The 25,582-nt window shown below is 46.9% G+C and overlaps 1 protein-coding gene across 1 annotated transcript; it reads right to left on the bottom strand.

Moving 5' to 3' along the window:
• Window positions 1-11,449: 11,449 nt before the first annotated feature.
• On the bottom strand, window positions 11,450-22,992 carry LOC120999345 (heme-binding protein 2-like). The gene is made up of 4 exons (XM_040430213.1): window positions 22,734-22,992; window positions 18,753-18,882; window positions 16,546-16,717; window positions 11,450-11,675 (listed from the first exon to the last, which is right to left on the bottom strand). Exons 1-4 carry the CDS (start codon window positions 22,878-22,880, stop codon window positions 11,450-11,452), a joined length of 675 nt encoding a protein of 224 aa, XP_040286147.1. The 5' UTR covers window positions 22,881-22,992.
• Window positions 22,993-25,582: the final 2,590 nt, after the last annotated feature.

The raw sequence follows: 25,582 nt of genomic DNA, 5'->3' as shown, positions 1-25,582 counted from the left end.
CCAGTCCCCCTGGTCAACCCACACAGTAGGTATTCCTCCTTCATGACCCCCACATAGTAGTGATACCTCTGTAGTGCCCCACAAGGTAGAATGCTCCTGTAGTGACTGCACAGAATAGTTATGTTCCCTTAGTGCCCGCACACAGTATGCCTCCCTCACAACAGTGCTACCCCCTTTGTGCCCCCACATAGTAGATATGCCCCTTAGTCACCCCACAGAGTAGTTATGCCCCCTTAAGCCTCATTCACATGTCCTTGTGAGCCAAAACCAGAATTGGAACCTCCACAGACATGAGGTATAAGGGAAAGATCTGCACCTGTTCTGTGTTTAGAGCCGCACCTGGTTTTGGCTCAAAATCACTGATGTGTGAATGAGGCATTACAGTAGTGCTGCCCATGTATTTTCCAAATAAAAAAAAGCAATGCTCACCTAGCCACATTCCTCCAATAAATGGACCATAAAATATCATGCTCTCACCAACAGCTTGGTGGGCATGAGAAAAGAGAGTACATAGACTAGATGATGGTCTCAAGGATATGTGCTCTCTAGTCTTCAGCTCAGCCGGAGCGATGACACCACTTCATTGCGCCTGCTACTGGTAAGAGCACCAGCAGGGGAATGGTGGAGCAGAGAGCTTACAGCTCCCTGTTTCACTATTGCATTCAACTGGATTTTGTCCTGAGGAAGCAAATACAGCTGAAATCAGGATATGCCTTAGCCTTCCTGGGACAGCCACTGAATTCCTAAACTGTTCTGCCAAATCTGGGACTGTTATGAAGTATGATAATTAGTGTTGAGTGAATCAAAGTATCCAAAGTGGACTTCAATCTGAATTTCAAGGAAAATTCTATTCGCAGCGAAACCAAATTTCCTTGTGCTTCACGGTGAAGCATCAAATTTCGGGCCGCGCGATGACATCCTCGCACACACCGCGCAAGATTTCACAGCGGATCTTCAATTAAGATGGCTGCAGCGGACTCTGTGCTCAAATGGGTGAGGAGAGTATCATTTTATTTTTTTTAAATCCCTGAAAGCCCTCATTTTTCACCTCAGATGCCGTGATCAGCAATAAACACCGCATCCCAGGGGTTCAATGACAAAGGGGCCATGAGCCCGCTACTTCCAAATATATGCGCTCCGTAAGTAATTCATCATGATGCAAATTTTTTATTTTTTGGGTGAAATTCAGCAAAGCAGTCAAATCAAAGTTTTAATAGCTTCACTCAAAAATAAATGTGGCCTCATGTAGGCAGCTCCAAATTGACAGAAGGGGGATTATCTGTTCCTGCAGCCCTGTATGTAATATTTTCCAAGTATGTCTAACAGTAGGGCTGAGGGAAGGCATTGGTGGAGGTTGGGGCACCAAGCGGTAAAGTAACATGATCCTTTTATTGATATGTTACAAATGCAGCATAGAAAGCACAGCAGGCTGTAGAAAAAAGGAGATTTTTTGTGAAACTCACCTGTAAAATCTTTTTCTCTTCTTTTCCATTGGGGGGACACAGACCGTGGGTATAGCCTAGGTCATTACTAGGAGGAGACACTATGTAAATAAAAAAGAAAGCTCCTCCTCCCCGGGCTATACCCCCATGCTCCACCGGGAGGACCCCAGTGTGCGCAAAAGCAGTAGGAGAAGGAGTCCAAAGCAATAGAGGCCAGAACAAAGGAATACCGCCATCGGACCGAAAACCTTCAGGTCCCGAAGAACTAAACCAACCCTTCCTACAACAGGCAAGAATGGGAGGGAGCTGTGTCCCCCAATGTAAAAGACGAGAAAAAGATTTTACAGGTGAGTTTCACAAAAAATCTCCTTTTCTCGTACATTCCATTGGGGGACACAGACCATGGGACGTCCCAGAGCAGTCAATGGGTCTGGGAAAAACCAACACCTCCAGGGGAAAATGCCCAGCGGTCAAACAGGAACCACCGCCTGCAATACCTTGCGCCCAAGGACAGCATCAGCCGATGCCAAAGAGTGCAATTGGCAAAACTTTGTAAAGGTATGCAAGGAGAACCAGGTGGCCGCCTTACAAAGTTGAGATGCCGAGGCGCGATTACACCTAGCCCAGGAGGCCCCCACCGCAGTAACCCCGGCTGGGGGAACCCTGCCACGAGCACGATAGGCCGTGGCAATAGCCGACCGAATCCACCGGGCTACCGAGACCTTGGAAGCCGCCAGACCTTTACGAGGCCCTTCAGGAATCACAATAAGGGAATCCGTACGGCGGAAAGAGGCAATAACCGACAGGTACACTCGCAGAGCACGGACAACGTCCAGGGAATGGAGAGCGCGCTCCTTGCGGTTCGCCGGGAATGGACAATAAGAGGGCAGGACTATATCCTCATTAAGGTGGAAGGCAGAGACCACCTTGGGCAAAAATGAAGAGACCAGGCGTAGCACCACCTTATCCTGGTGGAAGACCAAAAGGGGCTCCCTACAGGAAAGCACGGCCAGCTCCGATACCCTCCTGATCGAGGTGATCGCCACCAAAAAGACCACCTTCCAGGTGAGAAGATTCAAAGAAACCTCCCTCAGAGGCTCAAAGGGAGCCGCCTGGAGGGAAGACAGAACCAAATTTAGGTCCCAGGGGGGCAGGGGAGGAACATACGGAGGGACCGAATGCGCCACCCCTTGTAGGAAGGTCCTCACTGGACCGAGCAGAGCCAGGGATCGCTGAAAGAAAATGGCCGGAGCAGAAACCTGGTCTTTCAGAGAGCTCAGCGACATTCCCATCTCAAGGCCCGACTGGAGAAAGGATAGGACCACCGGAACCGAGAAACGAAGGAGAAAAACGCCCAGTTTCTCACAAAAGGCAAAAAAGACCTTCCAGGTTAGATAGTATATCCGGGATGAAACTGGTTTTCTGGCCTTGATCATGGTCTTCACCACAGAGTCCGAGAAGCCCCTCTTCAGGATGGCGGTCTCAACAGCCACTCCGTTAAACGAAGTGACCGTAAATTCTGGTGGAAGAGCGGTCCTTGAGACAGTAGGTCCTCCCTGAGAGGAAGAGGCCACGGAACGTCTGCCAGCATCCGAGTGACGTCCGAAAACCAGGCGCGGCGAGGCCAATCGGGGGCGATGAGAATGGTCGGAATCCCTTCTGACGTGAATTTGCGAAGGGCAGAGGTGGAAAGACATAAAGGAGGGGAACCTCGCCACGGAGACACCAGCGCGTTCACCCCGTACGCCTCCGGGTCCCGAGCACGGGTCAGAAACGTGGGAACCTTGTTGTTGAGCCTGGATGCCAACAGGTCGACCCCACCAGCGACAGATGTCCTCGAAAACTTCTGGATTTAAGGACCACTCTCCTGGATCCACTGTGTTGCAGCTGAGAAAGTCTGCCTTCCAATTGTCGATCCCTGGGATGTACACTGCCCACAGTACTGGAACATGAATCTCCGCCCACTGGAGGATCCTTTCCGCCTCTTGTGGGTCCCACCCTGGTGTTTCGGCTGTGGCATTGTCTGACTGGACCCTTACCGGGTGACCTGCCAGGAGAGGAGTCCAATGAGAAAGGGAGAGGAAAATTGCTCTGAGCTCCAGCACGTTGATCGGAAGGCAGGCCTTCGCCGCCGACCAAACCCCCTGCACCCTCCGGGCCTGGAGAACACCACCCCAACCCAGGAGGCTGGCGTCGGTGGTGGTGGTGATGACTGTCCAGGAGATCGGAAGAAAGGACCTCCCTGAAATCAGGTTTTGGGGAGACAGCCACCACTGGAGTTCCACCCGAACCCAAGGAGGCAGACGGACTCGAGAGTCCAGACCGCGCGACGTCCTGTCCCAAAAGGACAGAATCGCCCGCTGTAGAGGCCGAGTGTGAAACTGGGCAAAGGAGACCACCATCAGCCCCAGAACCGAGCTGCCGTGGTGTCCAGAACCATTCCTAAGAAGGTCACCCTCTGTGAGGGGTGAAGAGATGACTTCTGGACATTGATCAGCCAGCCGAACTGCTTCAGAGTCTGAGCAGTGATCCGGGCGCTGTCCCTGGCCTGGGGAAGGGAGGAAGCCTTTATCAGTATGTCGTCCAGGTAGGGCAACAGAGATATGCCCCTGGTACGGAGGAGTGCCAAGAGCGGCGCCAAGATCTTCGTGAATACCCGAGGGGCCGAAGCCAGCCCAAAGGCCAGGGCGACAAACTGGTAATGCTGCCCGCCGACAGCGAAGAGCAGAAAACTGTGGTGAGATTCTGCTATAGGGACATGCAAATAGGCGTCTTGTATGTCCACCCTGGAAGAAGAGCAATAACGGATCGGAGGGATTCCATCCGGCACCTCTGGACCCCCAGAGACCTGTTTAACAGCTTCAGGTCTAGAACAGGACGCACAGATCCCTCCTTCTTTGGCACCACGAATAGGTTGGAATAGAAACCCGGGCTTTGCTCCTCCAAGGGGACTGGAACAATCACTCCCCTGTCCAAAAGGGAAGAGACCGCCTGCAAAAGAGCCGAGGCCCGGACCGGATCCCCCGGAACCCGAGAAGAGAAGAAACGTTCCGAAGGTCTGGAAGCGAATTCTATTTTGTAACCAGATGTTACAATTTCCAGGGCCCAGGCGTCCTGGATATTGTAACCAGATGTTACAATTTCCAGGGCCCAGGCGTCCTGGATATGAGCTCTCCAAACCTGTTGAAAGGAGAGCAATCGGCCCCCCACCGTAAGAGGTGGGGGCACCCCTTCAGGTGGAGGACTGCTTGGGAGCAGCAGGGCAGGCAGATTGTGGCCGCGGGCGCCAGGAAGGCTGGGGCTTAAAGGCAGGCTTCTTACGGGAGTCCTGAGAGCCACGCAAAGAGAATGCTAACATCAAAGGAAGCTTCGCAGAGAAACTTTGTCGCCTGAGACATCTGGAGGACAAAGTTTAAGGTGTCCGCAGAGGCATCCTGCTCCGCTAGGTCCTGATTGTGGCGCTGCAACCATACGGAAAACGCTCTGGATACCCAGGCCGAGGCGAAAGCGGGCCGCAGGCCAGTGCCTGCCAGAGTGAGGATGGCTTTGGACAGAGAATCCAAACGCCTGTCAACTGCATCCCGTAGAGACGACCCGTCCAAGACAGGAATGGCCGTATTCTTAGCCAATCTGGCCACCAGCGGGTCGACCTTAGGAGGAGAAGACCACTGCTGCACATTTTCTGCAGGAAATGGATAAAGAGCATCCATACGTTTTGTGGCAGAAAACCGGTGATTAGGGCGGTCCCAGGCCTTAGAGAGGACCTTGTCGAACTCGCCATGTATGGGGAATACAACCGTTTGAGGTTTCCTAGAGTGGAATAGAGGGAATTCCTGGCTACCAGCGGAAGGAGATTCCCCCTGGATATTAAAAGTATCCCGGACCGCCGCCACCATAGTGGACAGCTTGGGCGAGGGCTCCAGCTCTGTGTCCTCGTCAGAGCTGGACCTTTCCCCTTCCGATCTATGGTCCCTGCGAGGAGGGGAAGGGTCTGAACGCGCCTCCAGGCGAGGAGGGGAAGCAGAAGCATCCGAGGAAGGATGCTGCCTCTTAGTAGCTGAGCGTCCTTTGTGGGAACCACTGGGAAGCGGATTGGTGTTAGCCACAGGATCCGTGGACGCCATGCGTTCCATGAAGGCCATGGCAGCCCGAGAGACTTGGCCCAAGTCAGCGGTCGCCCTAGAAAAGGCAGAGTCCCAAGCGGGCTCCGACAGGGCGGAGGGAGGACTGGGCTGAGTGAGAGGGGGTGGAGGGGGGAGAGGATGATCCTTTCCAGAGGCAAGGCAAGAGAGTCACATGATCCCGTGACCGAAAGTGGCAAGCAGCAAACCTTACATAGCCCCAGTGGGGCAGACTTGGATTTTTGGGAGGCCCCAGGTTTCGGCATGATGGCGGCAATCCCTGCAAAGGAAGGGGACAGGGTCTCTGAACGTTCCTGCAGCATGCAAGACAATAACTATCCTACCGCGATAGAGTGGAGCCAGGAGCAGCCGCGTATGGAGAGCGCTGAGCAGAAGAATAGGGCACCGCCCACAAATCGCATCAGGAGGCACGAGAAATATGAAAAATTACAGACGCGGCCGCTGGAAGGGTAGGAGGGCCCGCCCCTTAGACACTGCTGAGGGAGAGCCGAGGAAGTTGCCGCTTCCGATAGCCCCAGACAGGGATCCTTCCCCCGTTCAGACCACCCACCAAGCGGCCCCAAGTGTCACACCGGGAGACAGTGTACTTATCTGCAGTCTTCACCCTCAGATCCACACCAGCGGAGGTCACCTCTCAGTCAGCTGGCACAAGGAATGGCAGTGATCTGGAGGAAGGTGACCCCAAATCTGGTAGGCTGCCGGAGCTGCAGGTCGAGCCCGGTTCCACTTAACTTCTAGGGGAGGGTGGGAGGTAGCCGGGGACGTCAGTTCGACCCCGGCGCTTGCTCCGAGAGACCAGGGAAGCAGAATTGCGACCCTGCTGAAAAAAAAAATAAACGGGAGTAGAGTCGAAAGTCACCTCCGTATCCGACACTAAGCAAGATTGGGGTCATAGCCTGGGGAGGAGGAGCTCTCTTTTTTATTTGCATAGTGTCTCCTCCTAGTAACCTAGGCTATACCCATGGTCTGTGTCCCCCAATGGAATGTACGAGAAAAATAAATTTTCGCCACAAAATAAAAGTTAAAAAAAGTTTAAGTGTCTATAGCCTTTAAATCCACAACAGCCCCCCTTGCTGGTGTAGGTTTAACCCCTTAAGGGCCCAGGACGAGAATGTTCATCCTAAATGGCCGGTAACGTGTGCCTCAGGACAAGCATTCTCATCCAGCGGTCCTCAACACCCAGTGGCGTCTCTAGCTTTCAAATTTTGGGGGGGCACACTGGGGGCGGCAACTATAACAACGATACGTTTACACAAGTACGCTTAGAAATGCTGCGATACTTTACCCAATACCTAAAACCGCAACAGGGAAGAAAAGTCCAGCTGTCTGTGGATGACACTTTTATAGAGAGGGGGATCTGTGGATGACACTGCTATGGGGGGGGGATCTGTGGATGCCACATACCGTATATAGCATCTTATGCTATATGTGTCATCCACAGATCCACCCCATGACAGTGTCATCCCCATTTCCCCCTCCATAACAGTGTCATCCACAGATCTCCCTCCCCGCCTCTCACAGGAGTGTACATATATAAAATAAACATAATTTCACATGAACACTTACTTGGCTTGGCCCTTGGGGATCTCGGACGCCACTTCAACACTTGGCCGGGGGCTCGGTGGAGCTGATGTTGTGTTTTATCCTAATGAGAAAGATTTCATAATAAGGATTTGGAGAAGGGGCAGAGGGATAGCAGAGCAGGGAGAGGCTGGTGCTGCTACTAGGGGGTCATACCAGGGGGGAGTAATAAAACCCACCATAATGCCCCCCAGTAGAAAAAATTCTCCTTATAATGTGCAAAACATACCCCCTTATGCCCCCAGTTGAGCTAATGTCCCCCATAATGTGCCAGTATAAAATACCCCTATATAGTGCTCCTCTCCCCCCTTCCTGCTAGTGCCCCCCATAATGTACCAATATAAAATGTCCCATATATCGTGCCCCAGTAGATGCCCTCAGTGTCCCCCATAATTTGCAAGTATAAAATATCCCTTCTTAGTGCCCCCCATAGTACTCCTCTCTCCCCAGTACCCACCATAATGTGTCCCAGTATAAAATGCTACTGTACAGAGCCCCCCATATAAAACACCCCTTCTTTGTGGCCTCAGTAGATGCCCCTATAGTGCCCACCAATAATGTGCCAGTAATAAGTGCCCTCAATAACGTGCCACTGCCAGTAACAAGTCCCCCCCCCCCATCATCATGTGCCAGTATTGTAATAAGCCCCCCCAATGTGCAAGTAACATTACCAAAAAAAACACTTATACTTACATTACAGCGTGGGACACAGGAAGAGGCTGCATCGCTGACACTGAGGTAAGGCTCAGGCGGCGCGATGACGTCGCCTGCGCCGATCTCTGATAGGCTGCCGGCCTAGTGCCTGCAGCCAGGGGCGTACATAAAAATCACTGGGCCCCATAGCAGGAATCTAAATTGAGCCCCCATTCCCCTTTTATAGCCCCTCCCTTTGTTCCATGAACTATTCTTGCTGCTGCGTTTTATAATTTATGCCATCAGGGCCGGATTGGTATTACTAAACAGCCCTGGCACACAAAAGAGGTATAATAGATGCAGTGTGTACAGATGTATATTATCTACAGCAGTGTACAGTTATGTGAGGTACGCAGTATAATATATGCAGTGTGTACAGGTATATAGTATATTCCCTAGTGTTCTGATATGTGAGGTACGGGGTATAATATATGCAGTGTGTACAGGTATATAGTAAATACAGCAGTGTATTGACACCTCGTACCTCAGATATCAGTACACCGCTGTATATACTATATATCTGTACACACTGCATCTATTATACCTCGTACCTCATATATATAGTATATACAGAAGTGTACTGATATCTGTACACACAGAATCTATTATACCTTGTACCTCATATCAGTGCACTGCGGTATATACTATCTGTACATATTGCATGTATAATATATGCAGTGTGTGCATGTATGTGTGTATCTATATATTACACACAGAAGTGTATTGATGTGAGACATACAAGGTATAATACTGTAGATGCAGTGTTTACAGAAATATGTGGTCAGTTATACATTATGGTCACTGTGTGTGAGGTACTGGTCACTGTAACTGTCTGAAGTATTATACATGAGTGAGCAATGAGTAAAAACAGGGCATGGGGGGGGGGTAAATGATGAAAAGTGGAGGACCTCCTCTTACCACTCCATTTCAGTCTGTATGGATCCATGCATAGCTGCTTGTGAACTTCTAATACTTGCTGTTAGGGGTTGAAGGACCTGTGATGTCATCACAGGTCCTGGCAGATATACCTTTGAAACCTAGGAACTACACCATTTTTGGTGCAGTTCCTTTGCTAGATTCTGCAGGACCTGTGATGTTGAAGATGATGTCATCACAGGTCCTGGCAGATGCACTGTTCTAACCTGGGTACTACACTTTAGTTCCCTTACAGGACCTGTGATGACATCAAAGGTCCTTTAGCTTTAGAAAGATAAACAGGAGCAATTAGGGGGCGGGGCCTCTCCACTTCGGGCCCCTCAGCAGCTGCGTGGTCTGCCTATATGGTAGGTACCCACTGCCTGCAGCCTATCAGAGGAAGGGGTAGGGACATGCCTCTCCCTCCCCTGCACCTCCGCTGGCACAGGCAGTTTACAATGGAGATGAGCGCAATGGAAGCGCTCATCTCCCTGTGCCCGGCGGTGGCTCACTTGGGGGGCACAGCATGATGTGGGGGGGCCGTGGCCCCCTCTGGCGACACCACTGTCAACACCCCCATGTGCAGTGCCGTGATAAGCAGCAAGGATTCAGCTGTTACCGACAGCTGGATCCCTGCTTCATCCACCAGCATCAGTGATGCCGGTGGATTAACCCCTCATATATGTCACGGCATATAGGAGGTTTGTGCTCCCTCTCCTGGGCCATCGGGTCCCTGTGCTGCAGTGGCGGGGATCCGATGGTTGCCATTTCAACCCCAAGCCCTTTAAAGGCCTTTGGGCCTGGCAGCTATGGAGACCTAGGGCCACTGATAGATTTATTGTGCTGCATTGAAAACAGGGATGAGACCCTGTAATGTTGAAGTCCCACAGTAAGACAAAAAAAAAAAAGTCACCATACATCACAAAGTGTAAATACCAAACGATCAAATAGTAAGTACCCCAAAATATTAGTCACTTCATGCCACAAAAACTGTGCCCCTACATAATTAAATCGGCCTAATATGGCTTTTAGAAAAGCCAAAAACAAGTTTTCAAAAGAAAAAAATAAAAATAGAATGTTGTGTCCATAACCTGCTCTATAAACATAGCACATGATCTAACCTGTCAGGTGAACACCGTAAAATACAGACTGCCAGCACAGCAATTTTTTGGTTTCCTTGCCTCACAAAAAGCCTAATATAGAGCAGTCAAGTCATATATACCCCAAAATAGTAACAATAAAAGTGTCACCTTATCCTATAATTTTCAAAATGGGGTCACTTTTTGGGAGTTTCTACTCTAGGGGTGCATCGGGGGGGGTCTTTAATGTCATGGCAATTTAAGATATCCCAGTTAAATCTGCTGTCCAAAAATCCAACAGTGCTCCTTTCCTTCTGCACCCTTCCATGTGCCTGTACAGCAGTTTATGACCACATGTTGGGGCGTTTCTGTAAAAACGCAGAATCAGGGTAATAAATTGTTTTGTCAGTTAACCCTTGTTACAGAAAAAAAGCGAATTTTAATTTGCTTCTAAAATTCTAAGGCTTCATGCACATGAACGTTTTTCTTTCAGTGTCTGGTTCCATATATGGTCCACAAAAAAAAAAAAAAAAAAATTCATTTCAATGGGTCTGCAAAAAATATACGGTCATGTGCATAGGGCCTAAGCCTTATAAGATCCTAAAAAATAAAATTACATTTACAAAATAATGTAAACATGAAAGTGGACATATGGGGAAATGTAAGGTAATAACTCATGATGTAACACTATCTGCCTGAAAAGCAGAGTTTTGAAAATTCCTAATTCTGTAAATTTTGGATTTAATAAAGGAGAATTATATCAACTAAAGTACAATGTGTTGTGAGAAAACAAATTCAGAATCGCTTTGATAAGTAAAAGCAATCTGACACGTGTTAAGTTTCCAAAAAACGTCCTGGTCCTTAAGGTGAAAAATGGCAGGGTGTTAAAGGTTTTCCAAGACTAAATTATGACCCATCCTGAATAGGTCATCAGTATCTGATCATGGGGGTGCAACACCTGGGACCCCCACTGATCAGCTGTTTGTGGTGCTCACAAAAACCTTTGTGCCTTCTCACATAACCGATCATATAGCATCTGTGCTTGGCATTGTGCTCATCCACATTCTATAGGGCTGAGCTATGGCTAGGCCACATGACTGATGGATGTGTCGTTACTGGCTTAGAGAAGGTTGTGGCATTACTGCAGCCTTCTCAAACAGATGATTGGTGGGGTCCCCAGGTGTCAGCCTCCCACTGGTCAGAAAGTCTTGGAAAACACCCCTTAAGTCTGTCAAAGACTTCTGAGGAAGTGCCAAACTTACATAGGGGCTTTTGACTACACAACTTGTGCTTCTTCCAGCAGAACAGTGGGAGTTGAGACCATCTTGGAAAACACTAGTCTTACTAAACGTCCCCCTGCTGGCATATATACGACCCCACAATGATATTTGTCACACTTCATCCGCCAGGGGTTATTATGTACACAAAGAAAATCTCCTCAAGTATATAAACCAAGAAAACCCACACTATACAAATATTTTATTACTGAAAAATTTGTTACAAAAACAGCACATACATAACACTTACAAGGCAATGCTGAAGATTAACAGCCATACTATTTTGCACGTTGGCCTCAACTGTATTGAGGGCACGAGGATCACACCCAGGGCTGAGCAGCAGAAAGATCAAGAAATTCCCACTGCTGAGGGGACTTTGCCATGTACCACACTTCATTGTGGCGGCCGAAAAATTCTAAAGGAGAATTGTAGCCAGCACGTACAAAGTATGTATAATCAAACTGCAGACCAAGGGTAGCCAGGTTCTGTGCTAGGGCTTTAGCTTGCTCGACATACATAGCGTTAGAAGCATATCCTCCAAAAGTCCTGGAAGAGAAAAAAAAAATATATATATATATATATATATATATAAAAAGTGAAAACACATGAACATCCAAGCAGAGATCAGTATATAATTACACATCAGGTTACATAGTTAATAGACATACATCAAGTTCAACCAAAGGATAGGTGGAGATGCAAATCCCAAAAGGGAGACTCAGATTTCTACATGTTTTCATAAGCATTAACTTTACTTTTAAGAATTAGTCTAAACCCTTTTTGAAACGGTCCACTGTTCCTGCTGTGACCATGTCCTGAGGAAGTCTATTCCACAGTTCTTAGTGAAGCTTTGATGCTTCCAGAGACAACTTCTCTCCAGTCGGAGGCAGTGCCCACTTGTCTTTTGAGCGCATTTTACATGGAACAGCTTTTCACTATTTTTTTTGTATGGCCCATTTATATAGGTTAATCATGTCCCCCCCCCCCCCCTTGATGTCTCTTCTGAAGACTAATTTTAATTCTCTCTTCATAACTAAGACCCTCCATGCCCCTTCAGTTTAGTCGCTCTCCTCTGTACTTTTTCCAGCTGCAGTGCGTCCTTTCTATGGACTGGTGCCCAGAACTGAACTGCATATTCCAGATAAAGCCGCACCAACACTTTGTAAAGTGGTAATATTACATCCCTGCCATAAGAGTCCATGCCTCGTTTAATGTATGCTGGTGTCCTTAAAGCAGCTGATTGACATTGTATGCTGTAATTTAATCTACCATCCACAAGGACACCCAAATCCTTCTCTATAAGTGACTCTCCCAGTGCTACATCACCTAGAACATATGAAGCACAGATTACTACCAAGATGCATAACTTTACATTTGTTCTTCAAAACACCAATACCAAAAAACAGAACCTGAGGAAAGCAGGAAAAGAGGAACAAATATTCAGGAGGAATGGTTCCCTGCCTTTTCAGGAGGCCTGAACCTCAACACATGAGGTGAACAAGTCCACAAGCAACACTTACTCCAATTCTGCAAGGAATAGGTTTTTGGTTTGTGTTTTTGCCTAGTTTCTTTTTAGGTCCTTATTGCAACCAACATTACATGACAACCACTCCAACAACTCATGCTCAGAAGACCTTCCAACCCGACAAACTGATTTATGCCAGTCAAGCCAAGGACTTACGGTTGTCAGATCCTTGGGACTGGACTAAGCTATTCAAACACAAAATGACTTAAATATTCTCCTTAAATGTAAACGGACTTAATCATCCATATAAACTGGTTCCTACACTGCCCTGAACATTGTAGGCTTAGGTCAAGCCCAGGAGAGGCAGTTCTGTTAGTGTTAAGGACACATCTGCAGAAGCCAATTTGACACCTGGATGGGCCTTGACACATGTTAGATCAAAAATGTGCGCAAAGAGATTCTATTTTCCCTCCTCATTTACAGTAGGTATAATACCACAATAAGTATAATTCCCCAGTTTTATTGTGTCTGTGAAATGTTGTGCTGCCATACTGATTTGTTTGCTTCCTGCATGCTAGCTTTATGAATGTGCACCTGCGACTGAATGTCCTAATCCAATTTTCTTGTAGTCATCCATATAAATGCCATTCTCTGGAGGGAAGCAAAACAATGGAGCAGACGTTAATCTGCATTCAAGAATCCCATCTACTGCTAGGAGATGCATCTAGAATGAAGCATAAACTTTTCCCCCACATTTACCACTCGTGCTCAAACCACCAAAAAGGCAGGTGTGCGCATTACAATTAAAGACTCCATAGCACTGAAGATGTCTGTTGAAAAATAACAGGGGAAGGTTTCTGGTCATGCAAGCTGAATAATATAACATACAATATGTAATTTATATGGCCCCAATGCTTTAGATTTTTTTAATTAAATTTGCAGCAGTTCAAGAGGTTCATCTATTCATGTTTGGTGACCTCAAACACTATAGCTAATCCAGCATTAGACACTTCTAGTCAGAACATGAGACCTACCCCTTCATTGAAATCCTTATTGGAGAACGATTTATACGATTCTTGGCACTGCATCAATGTAAATGAAAGATCAGACTTTCTATTTAACAATATATATCAGGTATGGCCAACCGGAGGCAATCCAGCTGTTGCAAAACTACAACTCTCAGCTTGCTCAGACTGCCTACAGCAGGGCATGGTGGGAGTTGTAGTTTTACAACAGCTGGAGAGAATCCTACAGCTAGAGTTTAATCCAACAGATTATCCAAGCTTTTATTATACACTGCTCAAAAAAATAAAGGGAACACAAAAATAACATCCTAGATCTGTATTAAATATTTTTCTGAAATACTTTGTTCTTTACATAGTTGAATGTGCTGACAAAAAAAAAAAAAAAAAAATCAAATTTTGGATTTGGAGTCACACTCAAAATTAAAGTGGAAAAACACTACAGGCTGATCCAACCTTGATGTAATGTCCTTAAAACAAGTCAAAATGAGGCTCAGTAATGTGTGTGGCCTTCACGTGCCTGTATGACCTCCCTACAACGCCTGTGCATGCTCCTGATGAGGTGGCGGACGGTCTCCTCAGGGATCTCCTCCCAGACCTGGACTAAAGCATCTGCCAACTCCTGGACAGTCTGTGGTTGGTGGATAGAGCGAGACATGTCCCAGATGTGCTCAATTGGATTCAGGTCTGGGGAACAGGCGGGCCAGTCCATAGCATCAATGCCTTCGTCTTGCAGGAACTGCTGACACTCCAGGCACATGAGGTCTAGCATTGTCTTGCATTAGGAGGAACCCAGGGCCAACCGCACCAGCATATGGTCTCACAAGGGGTCTGAGCATCTCATCTCGGTACCTAATGGCAGTCAGGCTACCTCTGGCGAGCACATGGAGGGCTGTGCGGCCCTCCAAAGAAATGCCACCCCACACCATTACTGACCCAATGCCAAACCGGTCATGCTGTAGGATGTTGCAGGCAGCAGAACGTTCTCCATGGCGTCTCAAGACTGTCACATGTGCTCAGTGTGAACCTGCTTTCATCTGTGAAGAGCACAGAGCGCCAATGGCGAATTTGCCAATCTTGGTGTTCTCTGGCAAATGCCAAACGTCCTGCACGGTGTTGGGCTGTAAGCACAACCCCCACCTGTGGAAGTCGGGCCCTCAGAGTCTGTTTCTGACCGTTTGAGCAGACACATGCACATTTGTGGCCTGCTGGAGGTCATTTTGCAGGGCTCTGGCAGTGCTCTTCCTGGCACAAAGGTGGAGGTAGCGGTCCTGCTGCTGGGTTGTTTCCCTCCTACGGCCTCCTCCACGTCTCCTGATGTACTGGCCTGTCTCCTGGTAGCACCTCCATGCTCTGGACACTACGCTGACAGACACAGCAAACCTTCTTGCCACTGCTCGCATTGATGTGCCATCCTGGATAAGCTGCACTACCTGAGCCACTTGTGTGGGTTGTAGACTCCGTCTCATGCTACCACTAGAGTGAAAGCACTGCCAGCATTCAAAACATCAGCCAGGAAGCATAGGAACTGAGAAGTGGTCTGTGGTCACCACCTGCAGAGCCACCCCTTTATTAGGGTGTCTTGCTAATTGCCTATAATTTCCACCTGTTGTCTATTCCATTTGCACAACAGCATGTGAAATTGATTGTCACTCAGTGTTGCTTCCCAAGTGGACAGTTTGATTTCACAGAAGTGTGATTGACTTGGAGTTACATTGTGTTGAAGTTTTTTTTATTTTTTGGAGCAGTGTATAATAAATCAAACCTAAATAGGTTCTCTAGTTGCCATCTTGTTGATTTCATCTCGATCCTCACCTACCAGTTCATTTTCTCTTCTACACCTTTCTGACCACATGAAGCATGCACCGAATAGAAGATTGCTTCATTGAAGTATAATAGGATGATGCTTTACATAAAAGGAATGTTATCTGATTATATTGGAATTTATGTTTCTTGGATCACCTGATTATGGTATTCTGCTTTACACTAACAAATCAAACTAAAGTACTTTAACAGTTTGAAATGAAAAACTCCATAAAACACTGAAACAGAAAATACATCAGTTCTGGAACAATCTGCACTTAATGTTTTCTAACCTTTTTTAGGTCTTGTCTATCAAGGTGGTGTGGTTTATTGGAAATGTGCATTGGTTTGTAGGAAAGTGTGTGGTTTAAGTAAACTGCACCAATATTGGAACTTTTTTTGCAGCAAAACAAAGTCAACAGATATAGGTGATGTAAACTTACCGTAGACCGCCTAAAAACCAACAGATTTTATCCAGCATCAACCATAAATCTGGTGCTGTTTCTGCCCCATGGTTCCAAAAAAGCCAAGTTAAAGATTAGGCAAAGGGTGACATTTTAGTAGTAATATGCCACACGTGTGTAGGGGCCCTTATACTGTACAGCAGTTCACCTGCCAGTGAGGTCTGAGAAATCAGACCCTTTATGTTCAGTTGCTCGATGTGCCTGTATAAGGTCTCATTTACAGAGCCCACAGAACAGAAACAGGCTGTGTGCACACCACAAATCCATTAACTTCAATGGGTCCTTGCGCCGCATGTTGTGACAATGTCTAGAGCTTGTCGCATCTTGCTGCATCCACATCCAAGATATGATAAGTCCTGTGCTTCACCACAACATGTACAAACACATTAAAAGGGGGGTTGTCCGGGTTCAGCTCTGAACCTGGACAACCCCCTGTAAGTCATGGGTCAGCACCGTGATGCTGTGTGCATACTGTCAGTAACTTGTGGATCTGTGTTTTGCAGACCACAAAACATGGTTGTGTAAATGGGACCCAAGAAATGTTTAGGCATAAACACTATATTCACCCTTGTCATGCAATGTCTTTGCCATAGTTTTAGATTTCTCTTTACATGTTGCTTGCTACAACAGAACAAATGGACCACAAACTGGCAGCGACTTACTTAACATATAGAGAAACTGCAGGATATGTATCCAGGTAAACTTCAGGGTCTGTAGGTGTCGGAGGTTTCTTCACTTCATGTGGCACAAAGAAGGACATTGTGGCACTACCAGCAAGTGGTTGCTTCAATGGCATGTATACCATCACCGGTACTGTCATATTCATCTTCAGCCCTATAAAGGAAACAGATTGTCAGTATGGATTATACAACATATTGATGCCATATTGTCTACACGGCCTCCAAGACACCTCACTGGATAGCTACATCTCAATACCTCTTGTATCAGGGCTAACACCTTGTTCTACAAGTCAGCTACATAACTACTTAATATGCACATCCTTAACCACCTCCCTTCTGCCCGTTGACCAAACGTCTGGGGAGGTGGATCTCTGTCTCAGAAAGGATGTTTCTGAACGTCCAGAGATGGCAGCTGCAGAGCGGGTTGCCTGCTGTCAGTGACAGCAGGGCAACCCAGAGATAAGCCAGGGACAGTTTCCAGGTGTATCCTAGATCGCTGTATACACCGCGTTCAACGAGCACTGTGTACAGATCAGGAAGCGCCATGTGGTCATGTTTAAAAATAAGACATTTGATATTGCCGCGTCCGTGACGGTCGGCTCCATAAATATATCACATGATCCACCCAGTCTGATAAACACCATAAAAAAAAAAAAAAAAAAAACTCAAACTAAAACTATAGCTCTCAGAACATGACACATTAAAACAATTTCTTTTCAAAAATGCTTTGTAAAATTAAACATATTTGATATCATTGAGTACATAACCTGCTCTATAAAAATAGCACATGATCTAACCTGTCAGATGAACGTTGTAAAAAAAAAGTTCCAAAACTGCCATTTTTTGGTTATCTTGTCTCACAAAACACATAATGTAGTGCAATTAAAAATCATATGTACCCCAAAATAGTACCAATAAAACTGGCAACTTATCCCCTAGTTTTCAAAATTTATGGGGGTTATCCACTATGTAAGCCCCACAAAGTGACTTCAGACCTGAACTGGTCTTTAAAAAGTGGGTGTCGGCAATTCTTAATTTTTAGACGTGCTTCTAAAATTCTAAGCCTTCTAACGTCCTAAAAAATAAAATTACATTTACAAAATAATGCCAACATAACGGAGACATATGGCGAATGTTCAATAATAAATATTGAGGAATCACTTAAAGCAGGGAAATTGAAATTTTGAGTTTCTCAAAATTTTTGGTAAATGGATTTTTCATAAATAAGGTGAAATATATTGACTCAAATTTATGACCATCATGAAGTACAATGTGTCACGAGAAAACAATCTCTGAATGACTTGAATAAGTAAAAGCGTTCCAAAGCCAATACCACATAAAGTGACATGTCAGATTTGCAAAGTTAGGCCTGGTCAGGAAAGGGGGCAAATGGCCCGGATGTGAAGTGGTTAACTTGTTTTTTTATTTTACAACATTAGACACCAAGTTGTTTGAGTAAAGTCCAAAGTCAATTTATTTATATGACTGGTGTTAATACACATCTTCATGGGTTTGGACGTCTCCACATTGTAGGCCAGATGCATACCTTTATATGGAAAAATTCCTACATCACCATACGTTAGTGTTAGAATACAGAATCTCCATATTATGTCATGGTTTGAAGCTCTAGACACAAGGATTCTCCATTGTTGCCTCCTCTGACAGTGGGGGCATATTGCTAGGATATGCCCCCATTGTCTTACAGGTGCGGGTCCCACCACTGGAAGCCGCACCTATAGCGGGAACAGAGCCACACAAAGTGGTGGCTGGAGGAATCCAGTCACCAAACACTCAGCCCACAGAAGAGAACGGGAGCGCTCCGTGCATGACCGGCCACCGCTCCCATTCACTTCTATGGGCCTGACGGAAGTAGCCGAGCCAGCGTTCAGCCATTTTCAGTGGCCACAGAAATAAATGGAGGGCGGCTGTACATGCGCAGTGTGCCCTCACCTTTCAGGGCTCCGTTCTCTATATATCTATTGATATGCGTCCATTATCTGAGATGAGAACCCCTTCAAAGCTCTGGATTCTATTTTATTCTTTGCCATTATTGTTCTGGTGCAGTGCCAGACAGTACTGTTGGCATTTACTTATAAATTGGTTCCGTCAGGGTTTCAATCATTTTGATAAGGATAGTACTCCAGAACAGAGAACCACACAATATGGCCTTATACAAGAACACAACCTACCTCCAGCATTCTTCCCATTGATATACATAAACAGACGACTGAAGCTAGTCACCATCCCCATGTTAAAAGGGTCCTGTTTTAGTGAAGTTGTCACCCAATGAGTTTCCTCATAGCGACGAAGTTCAAAATCCTGAAAATGTAAACATCGAATTAGAACACAATTAAACTGTCAGCAGCTAGGATAGGATGACCAGTTAGGTAAAACTAGGTCTTCAGACGCGCATGATTGTATGGTCTGTTGTGCTTTTTTTACAGCCCGTATGAAGAACCTTTCCAATAGGGTCGAAAAAAAATAAAAATGGACATTATGGACAGGACTGTTGCATTATGGGCCAGCTTATATGCAGATCCACAATTTGCAGACCGCAGAACTGTCATGAGCTCTTGAAGAGTAATGTTTTTTCTACTCAAATGAAGAGTACAAGCAAATACAAAAAGGTAACATGCTTCCTCCAGTGATCAAACCCCATCACTGATCTGATAGTGAACCCAGACTGCCTGCTCACAGAAGAGGAGGGTAATGTATTTCATGTATTATGTGCATGACCCACAAATCCCATATAGTCGTATAGGAAGTCAGAGGTCCCATGAGGCTAGTCAGGGCTGGTTCCACCCTTCCTCTCTAGGAGGAAGATTCTGGAGTTTGTGGCTGCCAGCTGAGGAGAGGACACCTCGGAGCAGCAACAGCTCCTGTAGGGAGATCCACTGGAGTTATAGCTGCTTGCTGAGGAGAGACCACCTCAGAGGAGATCCAGCTTCCCTACAGACTACGAGCAGTTTATGTTCCAGTCCTTAGCATGCACCAGGACCCGGCCATCTTGTGTACATGCTTCTATAAAAGACAGCATAGCCATCAGCCACAGAGGCTGAACACTGCGCAGGTCACTGGGGCACTGTGGATGTGCTATGTTTAAAGGGAACCTGTCGCCTAAAAAACACCTCCCAAACCACCAGCTTTACCTTAAAATATCCAGCAGTATGTTCCCAAAGATCCTTTTCTTCCTCTGGCCAGATGCATCAAAATCTTAAACGAACTTTAATCCCCTGCACGCGCTATGTAACAGCAGAGTTTGAAGTCAAGGGGGCAGCGGCCTCCCCGATTCAAGTCAGGATAACCACACCCCCTTTCCCTGCCCCTTCACCTCTGATTGACAGCCGCACATGAACATCTGACACACTTATTTTCTGCTGGCTTTGCTGAACAGCCGAAAGCTAACAACTGTCAATTAGAAGGAAGGGGGCGTGGTTATTTTGACTTGATGGGGACATTAATTCTGGGGTGCACTAGTAGGGGGCATTATTATTACTGGGGGCGCTAATAAGAGCATTAATATTATTTGGAGCCACAGTATGATAGCAATTTAACACCCTGGGTTAAGCCACACACCATTTGGGGTGTTGCTTAACAGGCAGTATTTTGTCAGGAAAGGTGGCAACCCTACAGCCAGTACCAAAGCCCACTAAGGATTCCTACCTTAGAGTTTTAAAATACAGATAGAAATATGGTGGTAAATCCCCGAAGTCACACAACTATAGGCAATATGAAGTTTGCCTTCAAAGAGACAATACATTAGGCTACTTTCACACTTGCGTTCGGAGCGGATCCGTCTGGTGTCTGCACAGACGTATCCGCTCCTATAATGCAAACGCTTGCATCCGTTCAGAAAGGATCTGTCTGCATAACTTTTTTCAGATCAGATTTCACTTTGTGAAAACTCAGATCCGACAGTATATTCTAACAGAGGCGTTCCCATGGTGATGGGTACGCTTCAAGTTAGAATATACTAAAAGAACTGTGTACATGACTGTACCCTGCTGCCAGTCAGGAGGGGGTAGACCCCCTCCCTCCCCTGTATTTAACTCATTGGTAGCCAGTGCAGCCTCCCCCCCCCCCCTAATTAAAATGACCGACCCCCCTATCATTGGTGGCAGCGGAGAGTTTTGATTGGAGTCCCAGTTTAATCGCTGAGGTGCCGTTCGGTTACCATGGCAGCCAAGACGCTATTGCAGTCCTTGCTGCAATGGTTACTTAGCAATTTTAGAAGCATTATACTTACCTGCGAGCTGCGAAGTCTGACCGGCCATCGCGCTCCTCCTACTGGTAAGTGAAAGGTCTGTGCGGCTGATTGCTTATAGCACAGACCTTTCACTTACCAGTAGGAGGAGCGCCTGGCCGGTCACAGACATCGCAGCTTGCAGGTAAGTATAATGCTTCTAAAATTGCCAAGTAACCATGGCAGCCAGGACTGCAGTAGCATCTTGGCTGCCATGGTAACTGATCGGAGCCCCAGCGATTAAACTGGGACTCCAATCGGAACTCTTCGCTGCCACCAATGATGGGGGGGGGGGGGGGGGGGGTCTGTTATTTTAATTGGAAGGGAGGGGCCGCACTGGCCACCAATGAGTTAAATACAGGGGAGGGAGGGGCCGCACTGGCCACCAATGAGTTAAATACAGGCGAGGGAGGGAGGGGCCGCACTGGCCACCAATGAGTTAAATACAGGCGAGGGAGGGAGGGGCCGCACTGGCCACCAATGAGTTAAATACAGGCGAGGGAGGGAGGGGCCGCACTGGCCACCAATGAGTTAAATACAGGCGAGGGAGGGAGGGGCCGCACTGGCCACCAATGAGTTAAATACAGGCGAGGGAGGGAGGGGCCGCACTGGCCAATGACTAATACAGGGGAAGGAGGGAGGGGGGGGGCCGCACTGGCCACCAATGAATTTAAAACTGGGTAGGGAGGGAGGGGGTCTGGCCCCTGCTGCCTGGCAGCACCTGATCTCTTACAGGGGGCTATGATATGCACAATTAACCCCTCAGGTGCGGCACCTGAGGGGTTAATTGTGTAGATCACAGCCCCCTGTAAGAGATCAGGTGCTGCCAGGCAACATGGGGCAGTCATGTACACAGTTCTTAATATATTCTAACTTGAAGCGTCCCCATCACTATGGGAACACCTCTGTTAGAATATACTGTTGGATCTGAGTTTCATGATCTAACTCAAATCGATGGTATATTCTAACAGAGGCGTTCCCATGGTGATGGGGACGCTTCATGTTAAAATATACCATCGGATTGGAGAAAACACCGATCCTATGGTATATTGACTCCAGACTTTACATTGAAAGTCAATGGGGAACGGATCCGTTTGCAATTGCACCATATTGTGTCAACGTCAAACGGATCCGTTCCGATTGACTTGCATTGTAAGTCAGGACGGATCCGTTTGGCTCTGCACAGCCAGGCGGACACGAAAACGCTGCAAGCTGCGTTCAGGTGACCGCCTGCTGAGCGGAACAGAGGCCAAACTGTGCCAAACTGATGCATTCTGAGCGGATCCGCATCCACTCAGAATGCATTGGGGCTGTACGGATCCATTCGGGGCCGCTTGTGAGAGCCTTCAAACGGAACTTACAAGCGGAACCCCGATCGCAAGTGTGAAAGTAGCCTAACACTGTATAGAAACAGCAGTAAAAACTAAGGTAGTGTTATCAAACTGGTGTAAAGTAGAACAGGCTTAGTTGCCAATAGCAACCAGATTCCACCTTTCATAGCTCCTTTGGAAAAAAAGGAGGTGGAATCTGATTGGTTGCAAGGGGCAATTAAGCCAGTTCTATTTTACACCAGTTTGATAATGACCCCATGTGTTTTCGAATGAGTCAACTTTGGATCTACGATCCTAAGTTCAAGTCACTCAAGCCTAGCCCTGACTGATTTACAATCTTCACAGCTGGAAGTGGGCATAAGAAGGAGAACTATTCCAGTCAAGGGCCGGAGTAGTTTTCACTCCAAGAGCACAGGCCGCGAGAGGTGCACCCAATGAGCACCAGTTACAGATACAGAGACTAGGACACCACAGGAGGTTCTACCAATTGACAGAAGAGAACTGATCATTTTAGAACATTAGGTGAAAATAGTAACTAATAAGTGAATCCACAACTATAAGACATGATGGCTCCACCACCCCTCCCCCACACTTACAGCATATTCTTTCACCAGCTGGTACTTTGGACAGTCATAGTTGTGACAAAATGGAGGCAACTGGTTCTGACTGGAGACATCAGAAGCTTGTACTGCAATCCCCAGTACAGAGAGCAGCCCCAGCAGAAGTCTTCTCCTCACCTCCATGTCTGGATGTGTCTGAGGGGAGCTCAGCTGCTGATATAGGAGGTGGATATGGGTGGAGCAGAGAACGTTCCCAATCAGCAAGGTAAAGCCTGGAGTTATGTCCGATCACCCTCACCTGGAGACAACATGGGAGCACATTTAGGCTAGGTCTACACGACGACATTTGTCGCACGACAATTTTTATAATGGCAGTCTATGGTGTCGCACTGCAACATGCGAAAATCGATTTGAGATGGATTTTTCTGCGACTGTCGCAGTCGCAGCATGTTGCAGTGCGACACCATAGACTGCCATTATAAAAATTGTCGCGCGACAAATGTTGCGTACTATCTGTCGCGTGACTTATTGTCGTCGTGTAGACCTAGCCTTAGGCTACTGTAGGGCTACATAGCGAATTCTTGTTGCCAAAAAGTCATGTGACATTTTTATAATGATAGACACGACAGTTGCAAAAAAAAATCCATCCAAATTGTATTTTTGTGTGACACCATTGACTATCATTATAAAATATGTTGCACTTACTATTGCCTTAGGCTAGGGCTACACAGTGACAATAAGGCTACGTCTACACGACAACATTTGTCGCACTAATGTCGCGCGACAAATTTTAGAATGGCAGACTGTTGCATCGCGGTATGTTGCAGTGCGACACCATAGACTGCCCTTATAAAAATTGTCGCGCGACGTTAGTGCAACAAAATGTTGCGTTACAAATGTTGCAGTGTAGTTGTGCCCTATCTGTCGCACTACTTATTATCGTGCGACAAATGTCGCCCCGTAGACATAGCCTATGGGTACAACTACACTGCAACTTTTTTTTGTAATGAAAGTCAATGCCGTCGCACCACAACATGCTGCAACTGCAATGTGACAGTCACACAAAAATCCAACTTGGAAGGATTTTTTGCAACTGTCGTGTCACAGTAACAGCGAGTTGCGGTGCGACACCATTGACATTCATTACAAAAAAACGTTGCAGTGTAGTTGTACCCTTTTTGTAAGGCCTCCTGCACACGAATGTGTGCTGCTTGTTGCCATATTGCGGACCACACACGGGCGCCGTTCCGTGGGCATTCCCCATCACGGATGCGGACCATTCACTTCAATGAGTCCGCAAATCCGAAGATGCGGTGCGGAACGGAAGTACAGAACGGAACCCCACAGAAGCACCACGGAGTGCTTCTGTGGTGTTCCGTTCCGCAAAAAGATAGAACTTGTTCTATCTTTTTGCGGAACGGACGGATCTTGGATCCTATTCAAGTGAATAGGTCTGCGATCCGCATGCGACTGCCCCACGGTCGGTGCTTGTGCATTGTGGACCGCAATTTGCAATCCATAGCACGGCCACGGGTCTCTTACGTTCATGTGAACAAGCCCTTAGGGTTCATTCACACGGCTGTATGAATGGATACACACCCGTCCCGCAATTTTGCGGAAGGTCTGCGTATGCTGTCCGCATTCGTTATTCCGTACCGTGGCTCTGCAGAAAAGATAGAACATGTCCTATTCTAACATGATCATAACGGAATCCATAAGACGGAAGTCAAAACGGAAGCCTTTAAGAGGCACTCCGTTTTAATCCGTCATAATAGAAGTCTATGAGAATTATAACGTCTGGTTCCCGTTATGCAAGACGGACAACAAAGTCCTGTCGATAGGACGTTTTTTTTTTCGTTCTGCATAATGGAAACCAGACGGATACGTTAGGATTCCCATAGACTTCTATTATGACGGATCAAAACGGAGTTTCTCTTAAAGGCTTCCGTTTTGACTTCCGTCTTATGGATTCCGTTATAACCATGTTAAAATGGAAAACAAAAACGGAATCCATAACGGTGATGTGAACAAGCTGTAAGGCTAGGGCTACACGGCGACATGTGTTGCAGAAAAGTTGTGTAAGGCCTCCTGCACACAAACGCCCCGTGGCCGTGCTGCGGCCCGCAGACCCTTTCACTTTAATGTGTCAGCGATCCGGCCGTTCTGCAAAAAGATAGGACATGTTCTATCTTTTTGCGAAACGGAAGTACGGGACAAAACCCCGCGGAAGCACTCTGAAGGGTTCCGTTCCGTGCTTCCGTTCCACATCATTTTGCATCTCCGAATTTGCGGACCCATTGAAGTGAATGGGTGCGTGACCGTGATGCGGAATGCCCACTGAACGGCGCCCGTGTATTGCGGATCCGCAAATGTGGTCCGCAATATGGCAACGAGCAGCACACATTCGTGTGCAGGAGGCCTTACAAAAAGGGTACAACTACACTGCGACGTTTTTTTGTAATGAATGTCAATGGTGTCGCACCGCAACACGCTGTTACTGTGACACGACAGTTGCAAAAAATCCATTCAAGTTGGATTTTTGTGTGACTGTCACATTGCAGTTGCAGCATGTTGCAGTGCGACACCATAGACTGCCATTATAAAAATTGTCGCGCGACATTAGTGCGACAAATGTCGTTGTGTAGACGTAGCCTTATTGTCGCTGTGTAGCCCTAGCCTAAGGCAACAATAAGTTGTGCAACAAAATGTCGCGCAACATATTTTATAATGATAGTCAATGGTGTCACACAAAAATACAGCTTGGATGGATTTTTTTTCTTTTGCAACTGTCGTGTCTATCATTATAAAAATGTCACATGACTTTTTGGCAACAAGAATTCGCTATGTAGCCCTACAGTAGCCTAAATGTGCTCCCATGATGTCCC

Source organism: Bufo bufo, chromosome 4, assembly GCF_905171765.1.
Source record: "Bufo bufo chromosome 4, aBufBuf1.1, whole genome shotgun sequence".
Taxonomy (NCBI): domain Eukaryota; kingdom Metazoa; phylum Chordata; class Amphibia; order Anura; family Bufonidae; genus Bufo; species Bufo bufo.
The sequence above is the reverse complement of the archived record's forward strand: the minus strand, read 5'-3'. Positions and strand labels throughout refer to the sequence as shown.

Bases quoted from the DNA above. Each gene is read 5' to 3' on its own strand.
- LOC120999345 (XM_040430213.1), bottom strand. From the start codon at position 22,880: ATGGAGGTGAGGAGAAGACTTCTGCTGGGGCTGCTCTCTGTACTGGGG. The intron at 16,718-18,752 runs GTAGGTTGTGTT...TTTCCTTTATAG, and splicing joins CAATGGGAAGAATGCTGGAG to GGCTGAAGATGAATATGACA. The intron at 11,676-16,545 runs GTAAGTCGCTGC...TTTCTCTTCCAG, and splicing joins GCAGTTTCTCTATATGTTAA to GACTTTTGGAGGATATGCTT.